Consider the following 18805-nt stretch of genomic DNA (forward strand, 5'->3'; position numbering starts at 1 on the left):
TTTGCTGGAAGGTTAGGCTTCAGCAAGGTTATTCAGTGTACCATTAAACCGATCCATTAATCTTTATTACAAACATATGGCACCCAAAAGAGATTTGCTTTAAATAACTTACCTCAGAGATAACAGTATCTTCGGAGGGGTTTACTAATACAACCGTCTCAAGAACATCACTTTTGTGTTGCAGAGTCCTTTGCCCTGAAAGAAACACATGTTTTTATTTTTTTTACTGATAATGAGTAACAAATATATATTTTAACAAGACCATAAAACCCTTACTTATCTAAAACACACACAACATAGACAAGTACACTAATTAAAAGTATTTCTGATGTTTAAGCATTGCAAATCTTACACATGCTACAAATCCCTTAAGATTAATGATCCTAATCCTGTTGGCTACTTGGCTTAACAAAAATTATTAATGAATTATAATACCAAATAGAGTGTAATCAGATTTAACTTTTGGACTATATATATATATATATATATATATATATATATATATATATATATATATATATATATATATATATATATATATATATATATATATATATATATATATATATATATTAGAGTAAGCATTATTAGAGTAAGATTAGAATGGAAAGCATAGTAAAAAAACTAAACACAACTTTAAAGAAAAGGTCACTACTTTACATTAGTTTTTCTCCAAACTGTGAAGACAATATTCAGAAGAAGGTTACAGCTCATCTAAATTATACGGGAAATATTTTTTCATTAAAAGGGCTAAACACTAAACCTGAAATCCACCGAAATTCCCAACACAGCAGCCAGATCGTAATCCTCCAAAGCTTGCCTCTTAACAACAGCACATTGATTTTGTTCACTTGAATGTCAATAGCAGGCATATGATTGATTAATGTTAATCAAAAAGAATGTCCCTGCAGGCATAGCTATCAATCAAATCAATCTTCATTCATTTAGAAAAAGACTCCAAGATACAGTATACAGACAACCTTAGTTCAATGCATTTCAAGGGCAGTCCAGCAAGAGTCCTCTTAATGAGCCATCATGGATGTTTGGATTACAGGCAGAAGTAAGGGGTTTAGAGTTTTAAGTGTAAATTACGATAAGAGGATATCCATGTAAAGCTAATGGGAAGAAATCACATGACACAAATGCAACATAAGTCCTTACATAGTCTCAAAAGTCCAGTCCAAACACATTTATCCTGTGGTTTCAGTTGTAGAAACAGTGTTATAAGACCAGGGTGTATGGAGGAATTAGTGAGATAATCAAAGAGCTGCTGAACGCAGCATGACTGGGGTTTGGACCAAGCTGGCCTAAGCCCAGTATTGCTTCTGTGTGCCAGATGGTGTGAGATGGAAGTACAGAAGTGAAAGTACAACATATGTGAAGACTGGTGAAGCGATTTCACTAGGACACAGTGAATGCTAATAATGCAGGCTGCTACAGAATTGACAAACTCATCTCTGACACGCTGCCTTCTGCAGAGTGATACAATATAAAGAAAAAAGGGAGGTACTAAAGTCTCAGACACTGCAGTGCCTCGCCTTGGGCACAATGCCCAGAGCAACATGTGCCCTCTTTGTTGTGTGATGAAAATCTTATGAAGAGGCAAAACTAAAAAATGTAGGTAAAAATAATGCTATTGACTGTCTAGACCAGGGGCTTACAAACTTTTCAGCGCACGACCCCCAAAATGACAATGCCAGTGACTCAAACCCCAAATTCCTTGGAGGTGGTTATAAATACACATACATTGCACACAACACCACAAGGCCTATATAAACATAAGCATATTGACAACACGAAAAACATTCTAACAACCATGTCATTTTATAGTTATTTATTAATTTTTTTAATTTAACATGAACCTCACCTAAAGAGACTGTGGTGACCACAATGTTTTCAGCACAAGTCTATTCTTGGTGTAGTTTTTGAGCCAATCAGAGGTGATTCTCAATGTTCAGTTGTGAACTTTATTTATTTGTAATGTATTTGATATAGGTGTCCATAAAGGTGTCAGCATTGGTGGAAGGAGTACTGAAAAATAATACTTAAGTAAAAAGTATACTGACTACAAAATAAATACAGACATTTATTCCTCAGGTATGACAACCAAAATCCATCATCTGATTAGCGGCATAGTGATAATGTCCACACAACGTCAACCTCTAACATCATCAGACATTGATATTTATCTGATTTTTGGTTGGACATTTTTTAATCTCAATAGACTCACAGTATGTGTAAAAAGTTCTTATAAAAGTACTGCAGAGTAGTGAGTATTAAGTTGTAGAAAGCTGATGAATTTACATGTAATTTGTGGATGTGTGTTAACGTAACATTCTGTAGGCACACAGTGTCATAAGACGTTAATATTAGATTTGATTTATGCTGTCATGTCAGGTGACTAAAATTCAATGTCTAGCCAGCATCTAAGGACAGTGTTATTTTGATGTCCAATAACAACGTCAAATGATGTTGATATTTGGTTGATTTTAGGCTGTGTTAGAAAGTGACCAAAATCCAACGTCGAGCCAATAAATAAATAGGTTTTAGTTATGTCACAGCCTTGAATATTGATTTGCTGATCAGGATTGCTATGGGGAGGGACATTCTCATTCAAGTGATTGATTGGACAGCAAAAACTGCAGTGCAGCATGAGTCATCATTGTTTTTATTCCTAATTTTTTTTTTTGTCCTAAAAGTAAACTCAAAACCTTTTATAAATGCATTAACGATCTCAAATGTTCTTAAAAGCCATGAAACTCCTTTCCATTTCAAATAACCAGATGGCTTTGCAGAGCTGTGTGTTCAGCCAGCTTCCCCTTTCCACTACTCCCTTTTGGCTTTTTTCCACAGTCACTAAAGAATGGGAAAGAATGCAGCATTGAAACAAATGTCTAAAAGTCCAAGGCTAAGTTAAACTATCCAGTGAATTTGAACAAGCATCTTCACAGCTGCTGATTCTTAATTAACGACATAAATTTGATTGCATGAACATCTTAAGTTGCTTAAGCATCTTAAAACAGTCAATCATTTTTAAGGAGGTCTCTGCAGTCCTACATCACCTGACCTCCTTGATATAAATATCTGCTCATGAACTCTAAAAATGAGAGCACTCCATTAAAATAAGCTCAAACAGTGCTGTGATAGAAGACAGACCAAGTATCCGCGCTGCTCCAGATATTTTGCTCTAGATATGATCACCCAAGAGATTGAGGCCTGTGGAAGTTTGGGAACAGAACCGCCTCATCCAAGCATCTAAAACAGTCACTCATGCCACCGTCTTGCATGCATTTGGGAGCAAACAACCTTGTGAACAGCGCATCATACTGTCGTGTACTGTATTAACAATGCTAAATCTGTTAGCCCCAATGGAACAGCCATTTAATTCCCATTTCATGCACAGATGACAGAGGTTGTGCAATCGTATGCCATTTATTTTCATTGAGAATGTGACATTAGTAAAGCACAAAGCACCACAGGTGTTTTATTTATTAATTTTTTTCATTAACCAGCTAACTAGCTTTTCAGCACAGAGAGAATTAATGTTACTGTTGAGGGGCTTATAGTAATCTCACAAATGAGTCATCAATCCACTCTTAGTCCGCACCACTGGTTGAAAGAAGTACGATGGGGAAAAGACCAGGGGTTAGTTTATGACATATCATGTCAATATGGACTAAAATCTCTGAGGAATATTTTCTGTACCTTGTTGACTCTATGCCACATAGGATTAAGGCAGCTAGTAAGGTGTACCTAATAAAGTGGCCGGTGAGTATACGTAATATTATACATTTTATTCAAATTAAACATCATCCATAATATCATGGGTAAAACCATACATATAGCACTTCATTACCATGTTGAAATATCTATAGTTTCCATGAAAATTATATAAAAAACAAGGGCTGAAAATAAATACAGTGTAAATACATACAGTTGAAGGCCAAATTGTTAGCCCTACTTTTAAAAAATATTTCCCAAGTGTTGTTTAACAGAGACGACTTTTTTTCCACAGATTTTAGAACAATATATTTTGAATATATATATATATATATATATATATATATATATATATATATATATATATATATATATATATATATATATATATAATTTCTTATTTCTGCCATAATAACAGTGCATAATATTTTTCTACAAATTTTGCAAAGAAAAAGTGCAATTTAAGACTTAATATGTTGACTAGGCAAGTTATAAGATAACTAGGCAAGGTTTTGGATAACAGTGGTTTGTTTTGTAGCCAATAGAAAACTAAATATGTCTTGAGGGAGCTAATAAACATTAACCTTAAATTATTTTTAAAAACTTTAAAAAATTGCTTTATTTCAGCCATTCTAAAATAAATAAGACTTTTTCCCAGAAGGAAAAAAAAAAAAAAATATATATATATATATATATATATATATATATATATATATATATATATATATATATATATATATATATATATATATATATATATATATATATAGGAAATACTATCCTTGCTCTAATGAACATTACTTAGAATAAAAAATGTCATACGGGGCTAATAATTTTGACTTCATAAATTAATTAACACATCAATTATAAATTATTAGCTCCCACATCATGCACACATTCTATACCTTAATAACAAAGATCAAGCGATAATTCTTTTACATTACTTCTTTAAGAAAGGTACACTAATAATAAAACACAGTTTGCCACCTGTTATAAGGTGCAGTTGCTGCTACAACAGTACTACAATTTTTGAAATAGCAAGTTTTTTGTTAATTTAAGAAATGATCTTTGGGAGCTTTGCATAATAATTGCAGGACTTATCTGCATTTAAACAAAAAATTAATCTTTTTTCCACTATCTTTTTCTTTAATACATTGTTAAGTACTTGCATATTTTTCATATATTTTGCAATTGTGCAACATTACTAAAAACAGGTCTTTTCACACTAAGCATGATAACTATAAATATATTAACTGTATTTGTGTCCACATCAGCTAATGATAATGATCTACTTATTTTTAGATTATGCTTTAAATTTTGCATTACCCATTTGTAACCAGCAGTGTGCTACAATTTCTAGTGCACCAGTGAATCCAGCTCATGTATTCTACCTAATCAAACAGGGAATTTAGTAATCACAGTCAGTGTAGTGTAATAAAAACCACACAAATGATATTTTTCTCCATCATTCCCCAGCTTACCTGAGGTGCTTTTATTAATATACTTTAATTTGTTAGACTTGCTTCCATGTACATTTTTATCATTCCATCCTTTGTTACAACCAATTGCTTTCAAGACAGTGATTATCTTTAAATAATGCCGTCTGTAGCTTTAAACTGTCCGAGCCCTCTATATTCCAATGGATCCTGACTTGCTGTCAGTGTTTCACCCTTTATAAACTGGGGAAAAAATCATTCTGAAAGTGATCCCAATGATGATATAATTTCTTCTAGACATCTTTATGGTTATATTATAGCTGAACTCTGTTGTTGTTTTACATTCAGAACTATTTTTAGAACGATGCCTTTATCATTATCTTTATTTATCACACTTGGCGTGAACGGCTCCTAATCCCAGTGCCAATTCAAAATCATTCCTCATTATATAATCAGTCCTGGATGTGCTGCAATGTTTGGAGATAGTGAAGATGGAAATCGTAAGCTGTAGCCTTTTTAACTCACAAATTTATGTAAATTATATTGCTATCCATCATATCAATTATACAGATGAGCAGTTTCTGCAACTGTATGTCATGTAAATGCTCTATAGACACACAAAAGCGCTAAAACAACATTCAAACAAACTGGCCAATATTTCTCTGGACTTTGATGCTCCCTTTTGCAACTACACAAGAAGCCAATGGCCTAGTTTCTTCTGGTAATCCTAGTCCTGCGATTTGGCAGTGCCCAATGATTCTGCTGTTAAGCATATTAAAGCCTCTTTTATCACGGATGTGTCACTGAATCTCAGACAGCCACCTGGGTAAAAGGTGTGGCAATGGCACAGCGAGCCAGCATTTCTGCTTTCATGCCTTTTGGAATTAAAGAATTTTTCTGTGCTTGACCGGAACAAATGAACATTTGGAATGCACAGTCAAAGTAGCATAATAGTCTTTCTATGTATGTATAAAATATCTAATATATACTGCTAATATGTTAATATGAGTATGTGAAAAATCCAGCCTGATCTCACGAGGAAACTTAAGTATTTTACGTTTTGGCAGTTTAGTGGCTAATTCGTACAAATTGGTACGAGTTCAGTCGTATGAAAATCTACGATTTTAAAAAGGAGGCGTGGCACCTAACCCCACCCCTAACAGCAACTGTCATTGGGTGATGAGCAGATTGTACTAAATTGTACGAATTATATCGTACAAATTCATACGAATTAGCCACTAAATCAAAAAGTTACGAATTGCCGTGAGATTGCGTTTGGAAAATCACATCAGAAATATGCAATTATTATATTTTTATTTAACCTGTTCCTTATTTTAAGTATGTTTAAATAAATTTTTTTATGAAAGTTTGTACACATTAGTGGGTATTACAATTTAATACAGTCAGATTATACAGTTAGTTATAGTAGCATCTTTCGTGATATATTTTCTCAGGATTCTTCTAAATATATAGTTCAAAATCACATCACTTATTTAAAATACATTTACTGTAGCTTTTGTTCAATTTAATGCGCCTTTGATGAAGAAAATTTTAAGGAAAGGGGTTAGCTCACCCAAAAATGAATATGGTTATCTGTCTTCACTTGTTCTAAACCTTTTGACTTCATTTCTTCCTTTGAATGATTGATAGCCATTGGCAAAATATGTGTTTCTTGTACAGTTGGTTGTCAATGGCTATCAATCATTCAAATGAAGAAAGAAAGGCAAATCCACACAATGCAAACAAATGAACACAAAAAATGTAGGAAAACGCATTGCATTTTCTCACAACACTTTCAAAAACATCGGAACACATCGGCTATACATAAGTATTGCTCAGTAAAGTTGTAGAGAATGATTAAAAGGCATTAAGTTTTTTTGTTTGTTTATTTTAACATCCTGGGGTCCGTTCTTCGTACAATAATTAAATATGATACACAATAACTTTTCATATTATTTGTGGGCTGCAGGCTTTACAGTTTCATGTGTCCAAAGTATTTAGGAATTTATTTAGTTTTACATTTAAGATCGGATTTTCTTTACTATAGTAGCCCAGGCCTATTTTCATTTCTTAATCAGCGTAAGGAATTAAAAATAATTTTGCATTAAAAAGCATTTTCATATTGGTAAAGACGTCTGCAACTTTGGCAAAGCATCAAATCACCGTCATATTAGTTGTCAAAACATGTGCATGACTGCATAAATTATTATTCAGTTATAAAAACAAATATTCACTATTGTGCATGTCTATTAACTTATAGAAATTGTACTAAAGCTGGATAGGTACCTTTAAATAGTTGCAATAATTTGTATCTAAAAAAATCCATAGCAATAAATGATCCCGTTGGGGAGAGCCACCCTGTTTTGGTACTTTTATCTACAAAGATTTATATATATAATTTTTAAACATATCTATATAAACATAAATATTATGAATTATTTATTATTAAATAATATTAATTATTATAAATTATAAATTATACTTTTTTAAACTATTTTATTTTTTTCCCAATCTATATAATGTATATAATCTATAGGCTACTACTGTCAGAAAATAGCAGAATTCTGTACATACTTTCAGTATTACCTTTGCTTGAAATGACTCGATTTAATCCTGATTACATGAAATAAATCTGCTCCTAAACAGGTTTGAACTGCCAGAACTGTTGCTATGACAACAACTCCCAGATCAGATGGATCCTGGATCGTCTCAAATCGTCAATAACCAAATCCAGCTAACTGAGTAATCCACGTACAAAAACAGACCCCTGATGCTCTTGTCTTTTGTATTGTATTAGCCTAAATAATCATAACCTTAATAGCCGGGTCTGTCACATCTCAGGGACCACTTGAAACATTTCCGCAGTGTACCGTGCTATTTGAAAGTGTTGTGAGAAAATGCAGCGCGTTTTCATAAATTGTTCGCGTTGTGAGAAAATTCTGCACATTTTTTAAAAATGTTATTTGCATTGTGAGGATTTGCAGCACATATGCTGTCAAACGAATGAAGATTTTGTCTTAATTTGCTTGCATTTTTCGTAATTGCACGTTTTCTTAAATTGCAGCACGTGACATTAAGCTCTCTTGGCCCCTGTATTTCCAATCTTCTTCAAAATACCTTGTTTTGTCTTTGTTTACCTTGTTATGAACCATTTGAGTGTAAGTAAATGGTTAATACATTTTAATTTTTGGGTGAACTATCCTTTTGGCTGAATTCTTATCACTTTTATTTATTTATTTTTTTAATCACTGAACAACAGTGAAAGTTATAAATAATCTTATTTCAAATATATATATATATATATATATATATATATATATATATATATATATATATATATATATATATATATATATATATATATATTTGAGAAAAATATAATAAATGACTAAATGAATTATTGCTTAAACTGAATTACTGAATAAAACAGTTTTTACTTTTTCCAGAATGTCCTTATGTTTCCAGCTGAAAATGTTTTTATCTTCATTATTTTAAATCATCTTGAGACTTCTACAGTTAAGCTGACTTAATGAACCTGTAGATAATTGAATGAAAAAATTTACAAAAACAGCTTTAAAAAAACAACAACAAGAAACAACATTTAAAATCATGAATATTTTAAGTTGTTATTAAATACAAGTAATAAAAATTAAAACTTTAAAAAACAGGATTAATTGTTTAAGTTTTTGAAAATAATTCAGTGATCTCTCACGCATGTGTATTTAGTCTATAGGCATGTGAGAGTACCTAAACAAAGCAGCAATAGTGGACTACAGGACTACAGTTTTGACTTTCAGAATGTTCTCATGTTTCCAGCTGAAAATGTGGTTAATTTTCATTATTTTGAACTGTTTTTGCACACATTACTTTAGACATTTAAGTATGCATAAAGCAGAAACATTTGTGAAAACAGCACAAAAGGCAAAAGATGCAGGCTACTGGGGAAGCAAGTTTAAAGAAAGAAAAGGGTACGGGGAGATTTTTGGTGCTCTCCCATTGTTTCCTGGGGGGCCAGAAAACTCCAGCCTAAACCTGAGCCAACGATGAGATCATGCCACCACACAGGCCTTTCATTAGCATCTGAACACACGCCTTTGTGCTTGAGAAAAAGGGCTAGATGTTTCTCCAACACTGATGAAACTCCACAACTCTCTGACCGCAACATCAGTATGCCACTTTCTAGACTTTTTAGAATTAAATACATAATATGGGCACAGAAAATCGAAATAATAGAAGATTTTTTTTCTGATTCTTGCAGACTAAAATAGTTGATTTTGCAGGTAGATCTCGAGAACTCCCCTGCTGTAGTAGCTAATGAACAGATAGTGATTGCTCTTAAGCGATAACTACTAATTAGGTGCTGATTTGGATTAGTCAATAACTTAAGTTGCATGTTTTTGGACGGTGGGACGAAAACCACATGAGCACGGAGAGAACGTGTAAACTCCACACAGAAACATCGGCTGGCTTGGTGAAGACTAGAACCAGTGACGTTCTTGCTGTGAGGCAACAGTGTTAACCACTGGGCCACCGTGCCACACATCTAGGAAAGGAGGAGGAGTAGGGGTGGAAGGGGGGATTCTTCAAAACGAAGATGGCTGTCATATAGAACTTATAGTGGCTTAGGAATCATCTGATTGGTGAATCATAAATTGCATAATGCGGGACCGTCTGCAAGCAATCATAAGCATGTGATGCTCTTAAAATTTGTTTAAAAATAAACTTCACATAGTTAGGCTACTGTATGCTGTATATAATATAATGATATTGTATAGTCCTATTATGTGTGTGTATAATGAAGCCGCTGATAATATGCAAGATTTTAAAATCGCTTTGAATGTGGCTGTGCACTTTTTCCGATTTCACATTTGCATGTCATGACTACTGTGCTCTATGTACATTATAAATAAAGCCAGGATGCATATTTGCTATTATCCTCTGCAAGTCATCTGTCCTTATGTCTTTATTTATTTAGTGCTACAGCCTAGCACCTGAAATGTAATAGCTGAAAGTTTCACAAGTTTAGATGATTTTACAAATGTATAAAAATCTATTTTATGTTTAATTAAAACTATGAAAAAGGCAGGGACTAAGCCAAAGCAAAATGAAAGTGAAAAACTCTTTTTAGCGACATACTTTTTCAGGGTGGAATGTTAAAGTATATTAGGCTGCTCATTTCAACTGGATGTAATGTTTTTACAGTTCGAATTGTTGACTGATTAGTAGTTTATTTATCACATTGCAATGGAGAGCCTGCTGAATTACAGGAAAAATGATATTCTGTGCACACAAGAGCACTAAACCAAGTTAGTGGCACCATCTAGCAGCGGTCTGTGGATCTGTCCCGATGCTGAGGTATAAAGTAGGCTATAAAAGTATTAAATATCACTCAGGTGTCAATTAAACTGCTAAACATTTTTAAATAAAACAAGAAACGAAACCTAAATTGTATGGCCAATATTAAAGAATACTTTTTAAATTATTATTTCTATTATTATTATTTAAACACACACACACACACACACACACACACACACACACACACACACACACACACACACACACACACACACACACACACACACATATTTATTATTATTATATTTACTATTATTTTTCTTTTTTATATTAATTATATTTATTATTATTATTATTATTATTATTATTATTATTATTATTATTATTATGTTATCTTCCTTTTTTGTGTCTTTGGCTGATCACATGCCTGATCAGTGAACTACTGAAGACATATAGTCTGTTTTGATTTTGATTTTTTTTTTTTTTATAGGCTATTGCTGTCTATGGAGGATGAGGGAGCTCTCAAGTGTCATCTAATCTTAATTTGATCTCATTGGGTTGGAACGACATGAGGGTGAGTAGAACTTTTAATTTTGGGATAACCTAATGTAACCTAATGTAGCTTAATGTATTAACTTTAATAATGAATAAAAAATCAAAACACACTATTATGACTAGTTTTAGTCCAAATTAAGCAAAAAATAAATAAATAAATAAAAAGACTGCCCAAAAAAAATAAACAAATTGCAAGCTCCTCTGGATTTTTACATTAGCTTGATTAGTGCAATTAATTCTATGATTGCAAAATCCTGGTCAGACTGATTACTGTAAATCTGTAATTGTTTAAAGATAATTTATACCCTGCACAAAGGTGGATAGGCAGTTCAAATGAAGGGAAATGTCAGGTATAGAACGAGTGCTGGAAAAATACCCATGCTGAGATGTTAATAACAGGTTTTAAGTGCAGCTTAAGAAAGCAAATAGAAATCGGTATAAATAGCGAACACCTTCTGATCTAAGAGGACATTGGTCTGTTTTATTAGTCAACGTTACCTAAAATGTCAATGTCATGTCTTCATTCTCTTAACTAGATGATTTACAGACAGCAAACTAACACCTGATTGACTGAAGTTTAACCTTGGTAACTTGATTATTTATGCACAAATTATTTTTTTAATGCTATACATATAACTGTAACATTTGATTGCAAGTAAATAGAACTGGAGTTGTCAGGTCATTTTTAAAATGTCTTTTTGAATGGAAATAATGCACCTTATACATAATTCATTTCACATTGGAATATTAAACTGTCCATTAACAGATAGAAGTACACTGGTGTAAAGTCTTTAGATGTTACATAAGCAGAGCTAGATATGCTCCCATTAAGCCCATCATAAATCTTTGTGTTCTAAATACTGTTCAGCCTTTCGAAGAGATACTATAACAAAAAAGTAGGTAAATGTTTCAGTGGTGAACCTAATATTGTGTATATACAGTAGCTGTAACATTGACTTCAAATCAAATGAACAATTCTTTATTTAAACTCAGCTAGATACACTGGAAGTTTCTAAATGATCTTCTTATGTGATTCTATAGAATATTATATTATAATGACCGCTAAACTATATATTTGTATTTAGCACACTGTCCATCTCTTGTATCTTTACATATTTCCAATCATCTTGAGACGTTTACAGATAAACTGACTAAATAAACCTGTAGATATTTAAACCATAACCAAACAATGAACAAAAATAGCCAACAAATAACCAAAACAAAAAACAAAAAAAAAACATTTACAATCAGGAAAATGCTAAGTTTTCATTAAATGAAAAATCTAATAAAAAACTGAATCTAACTTTTTAAAGAGTTTGTATTTGAAAACAATTCCATTGTCATTTCATTGTAATTTACAAAAAACATAAATTTGTGTAAGCAGTGATGTCTTGTTCATGTGTATTTTGTGTTTAGTCCATAGGCATGTGAGAGTACCTAAACCAGGGGTGTCCAAACTTTTTCATGGAGAGCCGGTGTCCTGCAGATTTTAGCTCCAATTTGCATCAACACACCTGCAAGGATGTTTCTAGAAGAGCTTGACAACAAGCAAGTGCAGGTGTGTCTGATTGGGGTTGGAACTAAACTTTGCAGGACACCGGCCCTCCGGGACAGAGTTTGGACACCCCTGACCTAACAAAACAACAATAGTGATATCGATATCTACTGGCATGCATAGTACAGTGTTTTTAGTCATTTTTATGGATCTTTGTAAACAGGGATCATCTCGACAATATTTTCAGTCAAACTTCTTCAGATGAAAAATATAATAGCAAATACTGTAAAAGAAAAAAAACTCTTGCTCTTTTAAACATCACTCAGGAAATATTTGAAAAAGATTTTTAATTTCACAGAACGGTTAATTATTTGAGAATGGTATAAACGGAAGTCGATTCAGCTCTAAGTGGACTGTACAAACCTTCTGGATTTTTCTGGATTTATTTATTGTCTTGTACATGACATGGAGACCAACCTATTGTGTTTTAATATCTACACCTAATCTCACAGTAACCTGTTGTGTTTTATTAACATCTAGACCTATCACAACCTTAAACCATGCATGTCAACCCTCTCGTTATTTTACTAATTCTATCCCGCTATCAACCCGTAAAGGTATTTTGCCATATTTATCCCATATTTTCGCTCTTTCTATGAAGGATAACAATAAACATTGAAGAGCCAATCCTCCTTTTAAGCAAACCATAACATGTAGCAGTGCATGACTGTCAGACGCGCTCCATAGTAATAAATAGACTCTGTTTCCCAAACTGTACACCTAATTTGAAGCAGAGCAAAAGTGGACACTGGGCTTTGCGTGTGTGTTTGAACAGACATATTTACATAATAATAATAATAATAATAATATCTAAACATGTCGATGTTGGTGGGTTTTCTTTTAAACACAACTAGTTTTGTCTTAAAGGAGCATAAAAATTAAGAAAGTAATCGAATGCTTTCATTATCGATCTGTGCATTTTTGAAGTGACACTTCTGTTATTTAAAGGGCCAAGAACCCCACCTGTCTCAGCAAGGTGTTTTCACATCTCTAGTTTGGAAAAAGTCAGGAAAGTGGGTATGTCCAGCTCTGTTTAGGTTGGAGTGTGGGGGGAGGAAAAGAGGGAAGATTTTGCAAATAAAAGGGAGTTTCTGATTGGGCATGCGCTGATTTTCAAAAGCAATCAGCAAAGCAAACACTCAGATGCAGTGGAGAAAGACAGTGACTGTGTTTAAATGGACATCAGTAATCGAACTATCTGCCAAATTATTACTTTTTCAACTTATACAGCAGTTTGGCACTTTCATTGAAGAACATTTCCTGCATGCCCCCATGACAGATTTTAGATGCGAGGATGAACTGCTGGAAAGTGTAGTTTTAATGGATTGTTTGATACCGCACGGCGAATGGGAGAAAAAAATCTCAGCATTTCTCGGTAACTTAGATGCACCTGGGTAGGTAGCATCAGAAAGCTGTGTGTGTAGACTATCCTGTCACAAAATGCATCAATAATCCTACATGACGGTAATAGTTTAAGGTGTTTACATTCGGAGAGCAGCATTTACAGCTGATCTTGTACTGTAATATTGCAGTGATATTAACAAACTGTAAACTTAGTAACTAAATCATTTTAACTAAGGTCTGTCTTAAAACACTGAAAGAGTACTGCTGATGATACGAACTATAACTTTGCCATCTGAATGAACAAACAAAGGGCACTGATCACACACACTTACCAAATTTGTAGAGACAGGACAATCAACACAAACTGGAACCGTGTCTTTTTTAAAAGGAGACCAGCAGCAAATCCGTATTTCACCATTTTCACATGCGAAAAGCTCTCGGGTAAAAAATGTTTATTACAAATGTATTTCTGTTGCGTGCACTGTAATCCACACTTAAGTGAACCAAGTCTTTCTCATGATTGAATGCAGCACACTCAGAAACGTCACAATGCACTCGCAGGTACACACATCCGGTCTACATGCTGGAATACATGCAAGTAACTATTCGCCATGACGCAGTTTTGAAAACTAGTATCAAACCGGAGAAACAAATTTGCTCAAAATAATGCAAAAACAGCCAATTTTCACTTTTTAGTGAGATATATGTGTCCTAATAGTGTTTATAGCAGCGTGGGACACATATATGACTGTCAACAGCTAAAAAAAATGTGTTTTGGTGTTTCGTGACCCTTTAATGTATTCAAACGAAAAATCTAAATGAAAGAATCATGTTTTCGCATTCCAATGGTGACAGGTATGCCCTAAACCCAACCTGCAATTTTGTCTTCAACATTATAACTGAGTTAAAGCTTGATTTTTAACTCCTATATAACACACATTCAATAGTTCAACATTGCTAATATCCTCTCCTGCCACATCACACAAAGAACTGTTCCATTGAACGCTGAAAATCTCCTAAGGCAAACTGTCCGATTGACAAATAGCGAGGTAAAGGATTTTAAACCAGAGCAAGTAACAATTATAGGCCAATTTAGAGCACAGTGATTCAGTAGCGGTGCATGTATTCTCACTGCAGCAGTACAAAGGAAAGAGAGGGTGATCCTCCCACACTGAATCTGCAGAGATGATGGCGGACTGCGCACTTACTCACCCACACACCCACCAACACAAGCCAGAAATATTTCACCCAAAGGTGCGTTTGGAAAGAGCCTTACATCATTTAGTGGGAAATGGGAAAGGCATTACATCATTTCACCTCACCATGACTAGGAGCACTTCATGGTAAGGGTCTGTCACATCAAATCTCTTTTTTGCACATTTGAGCTTTTTTGCATGCTGGGCCAGGTGGGGTTAGGTATTGTTTAGGTTGTTATGCTGGTAAATAAATACAACAACTATAAATTTTCATAACAGATGAACATGATAAAAGCTAAGCCTAATGCTAAATGACAGTTATGGTACCACAAACAGCAAAGTCATTATTCTAACAGGCCCCAAAAATGTATTTATTTGCCTAAGTACTTGTTATAAGCTTGTAAATATTTTTTTTTTTTTTTTTTGTGCTGGGTTGCAGCTGGTAAGGCATCCGCTCTATAAAATGTACTAGGTGAGTTGGCAGTTCATTAAGCTGTGGCGACCCCTAATGAATAAACGGACTAGGTTGAAGAAAAATAAATGAATGAAAAGCTTGCAAATATTTAAATTATTGATGTTGGCCAAAATTTCGGTTTTCTGTAATTTTCATAATGGTGTACCCCTAATATTGGCCATCACATCATTGTTTCAAGAGTTTAATTCAAATCACTGATTATTTAGGCAATTATGACAAATTAAAACAAAACCAAAACAAAATAAAATTACAATTTGCCAGAGTAGTTGGCAGTTTACTCCGCTGTGGTGACCCCTGATAAATCAGGGAATAAGCTGCAAGAAAAATGAATGAATGAATGTCCTACATATTCAGAGCAGGTTACAAAAACAACCTTGCATAAACTATTATGACTTTCACCATTTATCTGATCGGGAAAATGAAATAGTACTGTTTATCTGTGGCATTATATCTGTGTAAAGTAGTTGGTTAAATTTCAGTATTTGAATTTTAAATAGGCGGTTCATTCCACTGTGGTTACCTCTAAAAGAGACTAAGCCGAAGGAAAAGGAATGAATAAATTAATTTTTAATTAAATTTTATTATTCCCTATGAAAAACAGCAGGTGAGCTGAGTCATATACAGTATATACATATATGTATAATCAAAGTAGGGCTGGGCAATAAAATCGTTGTCAGTATTTATTGACCGAACACCATTGTCAATATCGATAAAAAAAGGTTTTGGTATGAAGCACTATAGTTTTATTAAAATGTGGCTGCTAGGCGCGCACCTTGGAAGCAGTGCCAATAAGCTTTGTGCGTCAGTTTGTCATTTCCAATAGAGGCACGCAACTTGCAAAACGTGCATTTGGGAGCAATTTCCAGGCACACCAAGTTGAAAATGTCTCAACTTTTCTGGATGCCGCAAGCACACCATGATTTATGTAAAAAGAACTAACTAATCTGCTTCACACTTTGTATGAAACATATACATTTCAGTTACGGCAGACTAATTGCCTCAGACAAACACAGCGCACCCAAACAAAATAAACTTGTATCGGAGCTGCAGCAATGGTTTGTCTGTTTAAAGACGGCAAGGGAGCAGGAGTGCGGGAAACTGAGGAGATAATAAGGATGTAAGGATGTCGCCAACGTGGCATTTTGGTTTCTTTTCTTGTGCATCCCAGCCACTAGCCCCCCATCTCAAAGATTTTATTAGCATAGGAGTAATGTAGCCATCCAACTTTTATATAATGCTAAATAATGATGGCTTTTGATGGAATTTACTTGAAAGCTTAGATTTGATTTTCATAATTTCTTTTGTTTACAGAGTTTGAGGTTTACTGTGTCATTAATATTCACACCTTAAAGTTTCCTTTGATTGTTCAGTATTTGCACTTTACAATTGCACACACTTTGTAACATTTTATTAATCAAGTTTAAAAGTCTCTTTAACACTTGTGTTTATTTTTTTATAAAAAATATTTTTTTTTTTTTTAAATTAAATTTTTTGTTTAAATATTTTTGACTATATGAACTATTTGTCTAAGTAATGTTGGTAAATTAAAATAAAGTTGTTAAAAAAATCCTAATATACCTAAATGTATTGTTAAAAAATATTCAATAATTATCGGTGCCGAATCATATGAAACTTTATATTGAAATTTGTTTTTTGCAAAATTGCCCAGCCCTAATTCAGCGTATTTAAAAACAGTAGACAAGAAGTACCTTTTACCTCTTTTGTTAACAATTTTCTGTAAAATCTACAGTAACTTACTGTAAATCAATTACAGCAAAACACTGTTTACATTTACAGCACCATTTATATGTATATGCATTTACAGAGTTGTTTGAATATCTTCACAATTCACAATACAACTTTAATATACATTATCATATTGCATAACTGTCCTAGAGTAAAATACAGTTTATATTACAGTTAAATATTGTGTAATTTACTAAAATCGCTAACTCCACTGGTGAGATTCTGAACTGAGCATCTAAAAAACATTTTACTACCCCATGAGGCCATGCGAGAGAATTTATGAATGGGAGTGAAGTGATCCAACTGGTGTGGATGGGTCATGTTATATTGATGACATAGCGGATGTAGAACATTTAAATGTAACACCTAAATTTAAATGTAATACCTACATTTGTTGCATTTTAGATGCAGTCTTAGTATGTTAATTATAAAATTGTCATTATAATTTACTTGGTATGGTAATTGTACTAATAAAAACTGGCTTTATAAATGTTAACAAAAGAGCTTAAGACTTTCACATTGACCCTATTGAAAGTTGGTGTGATATAAACTTAAGGACCCATTGCTTAATAATCCACTGGTACACATTTAAATCAGCTAATGAACTGACTCAATATAAACTGAGTGTAAATTAGAATTTAACGGTTTATTTTGACCATAGCAATGCAATCGTTATTGGTACATGTCCTCTGGAATAGCTATGGGAAAAAACTGTACGCCTGTCTAAAAGAGATTGATTATAATTAAAAGTGCTCAGTCCACCTGCCACTTATGTCGTGTCTCTTTCCTCCGAGTAATCCACCAATGAGAGAGGCTGTTTGTCTTGACTGACCGTTCCTAAATCCGGAAAGATTATCCAGTAAGTCCAAAGTTGAGTTGCTGATATTTTCTAGGTTGGATCATTTATGTGGGTTGTCCATGGAAACTGTAATCAGTAGGTCTAAAATGGTGCTCATTTCTCAGCATTTTCCAATGTCAAACTGAACAAAGAGCGAGTCACTTTGGTAACCACCCAATCGCCCTTGTCTTCAACAGACCCATTTAACTTCATGGCAGATGGACGGTGCCCTTCAGTGTCCTAACATTGAGCCTAGCATCAATGATATCATAAAAGCTTAATGACGGATCTCTCTAAGCCTAATAACACACAGCCACAAAAACAAAATCCATTAAATATGATTATATATGAAAGAAATTGCCAAAGCAGATCCAGTAAACATTGTACCTATACTAAATTAGTACATATTTAGGCTGCTACTGGTACCAATGGGACAGTGACTCAGCAGCTAATGCTGCTTGACTCCCACTGATGTCAGTGGGTGTTTCTCTATGTAAAAATCCCACCTAGACAGTTGCACCAAATAAAAAAGAGAATGAGGAACGTCTGAATCATGTCAGTCCTGAAAGATGACAAACAAATGTGCTCAAAATAGTCTTCAGTATCTCCTCAGATGCGAGCTAGGATTTAGACTGCCAGCTC

The 18805-nt window shown here is 33.6% G+C and overlaps 1 protein-coding gene across 2 annotated transcripts in view; it reads right to left on the minus strand.

Annotated features, from left to right (window-relative positions):
* The window catches only part of map1ab (microtubule-associated protein 1Ab), an 81808-nt gene that overhangs the window by 17948 nt on the left and 45055 nt on the right, over positions 1 to 18805 (minus strand). For both annotated transcript variants that reach the window (XM_073943024.1, XM_005163038.5), the window contains one exon: positions 113 to 195. In XM_073943024.1, the coding sequence (XP_073799125.1) occupies positions 113 to 195 (83 nt within the window). The remainder of the gene's footprint in view (positions 1 to 112; positions 196 to 18805) is intronic.

This window comes from Danio rerio, chromosome 25, assembly GCF_049306965.1.
Source record: "Danio rerio strain Tuebingen ecotype United States chromosome 25, GRCz12tu, whole genome shotgun sequence".
Taxonomy (NCBI): domain Eukaryota; kingdom Metazoa; phylum Chordata; class Actinopteri; order Cypriniformes; family Danionidae; genus Danio; species Danio rerio.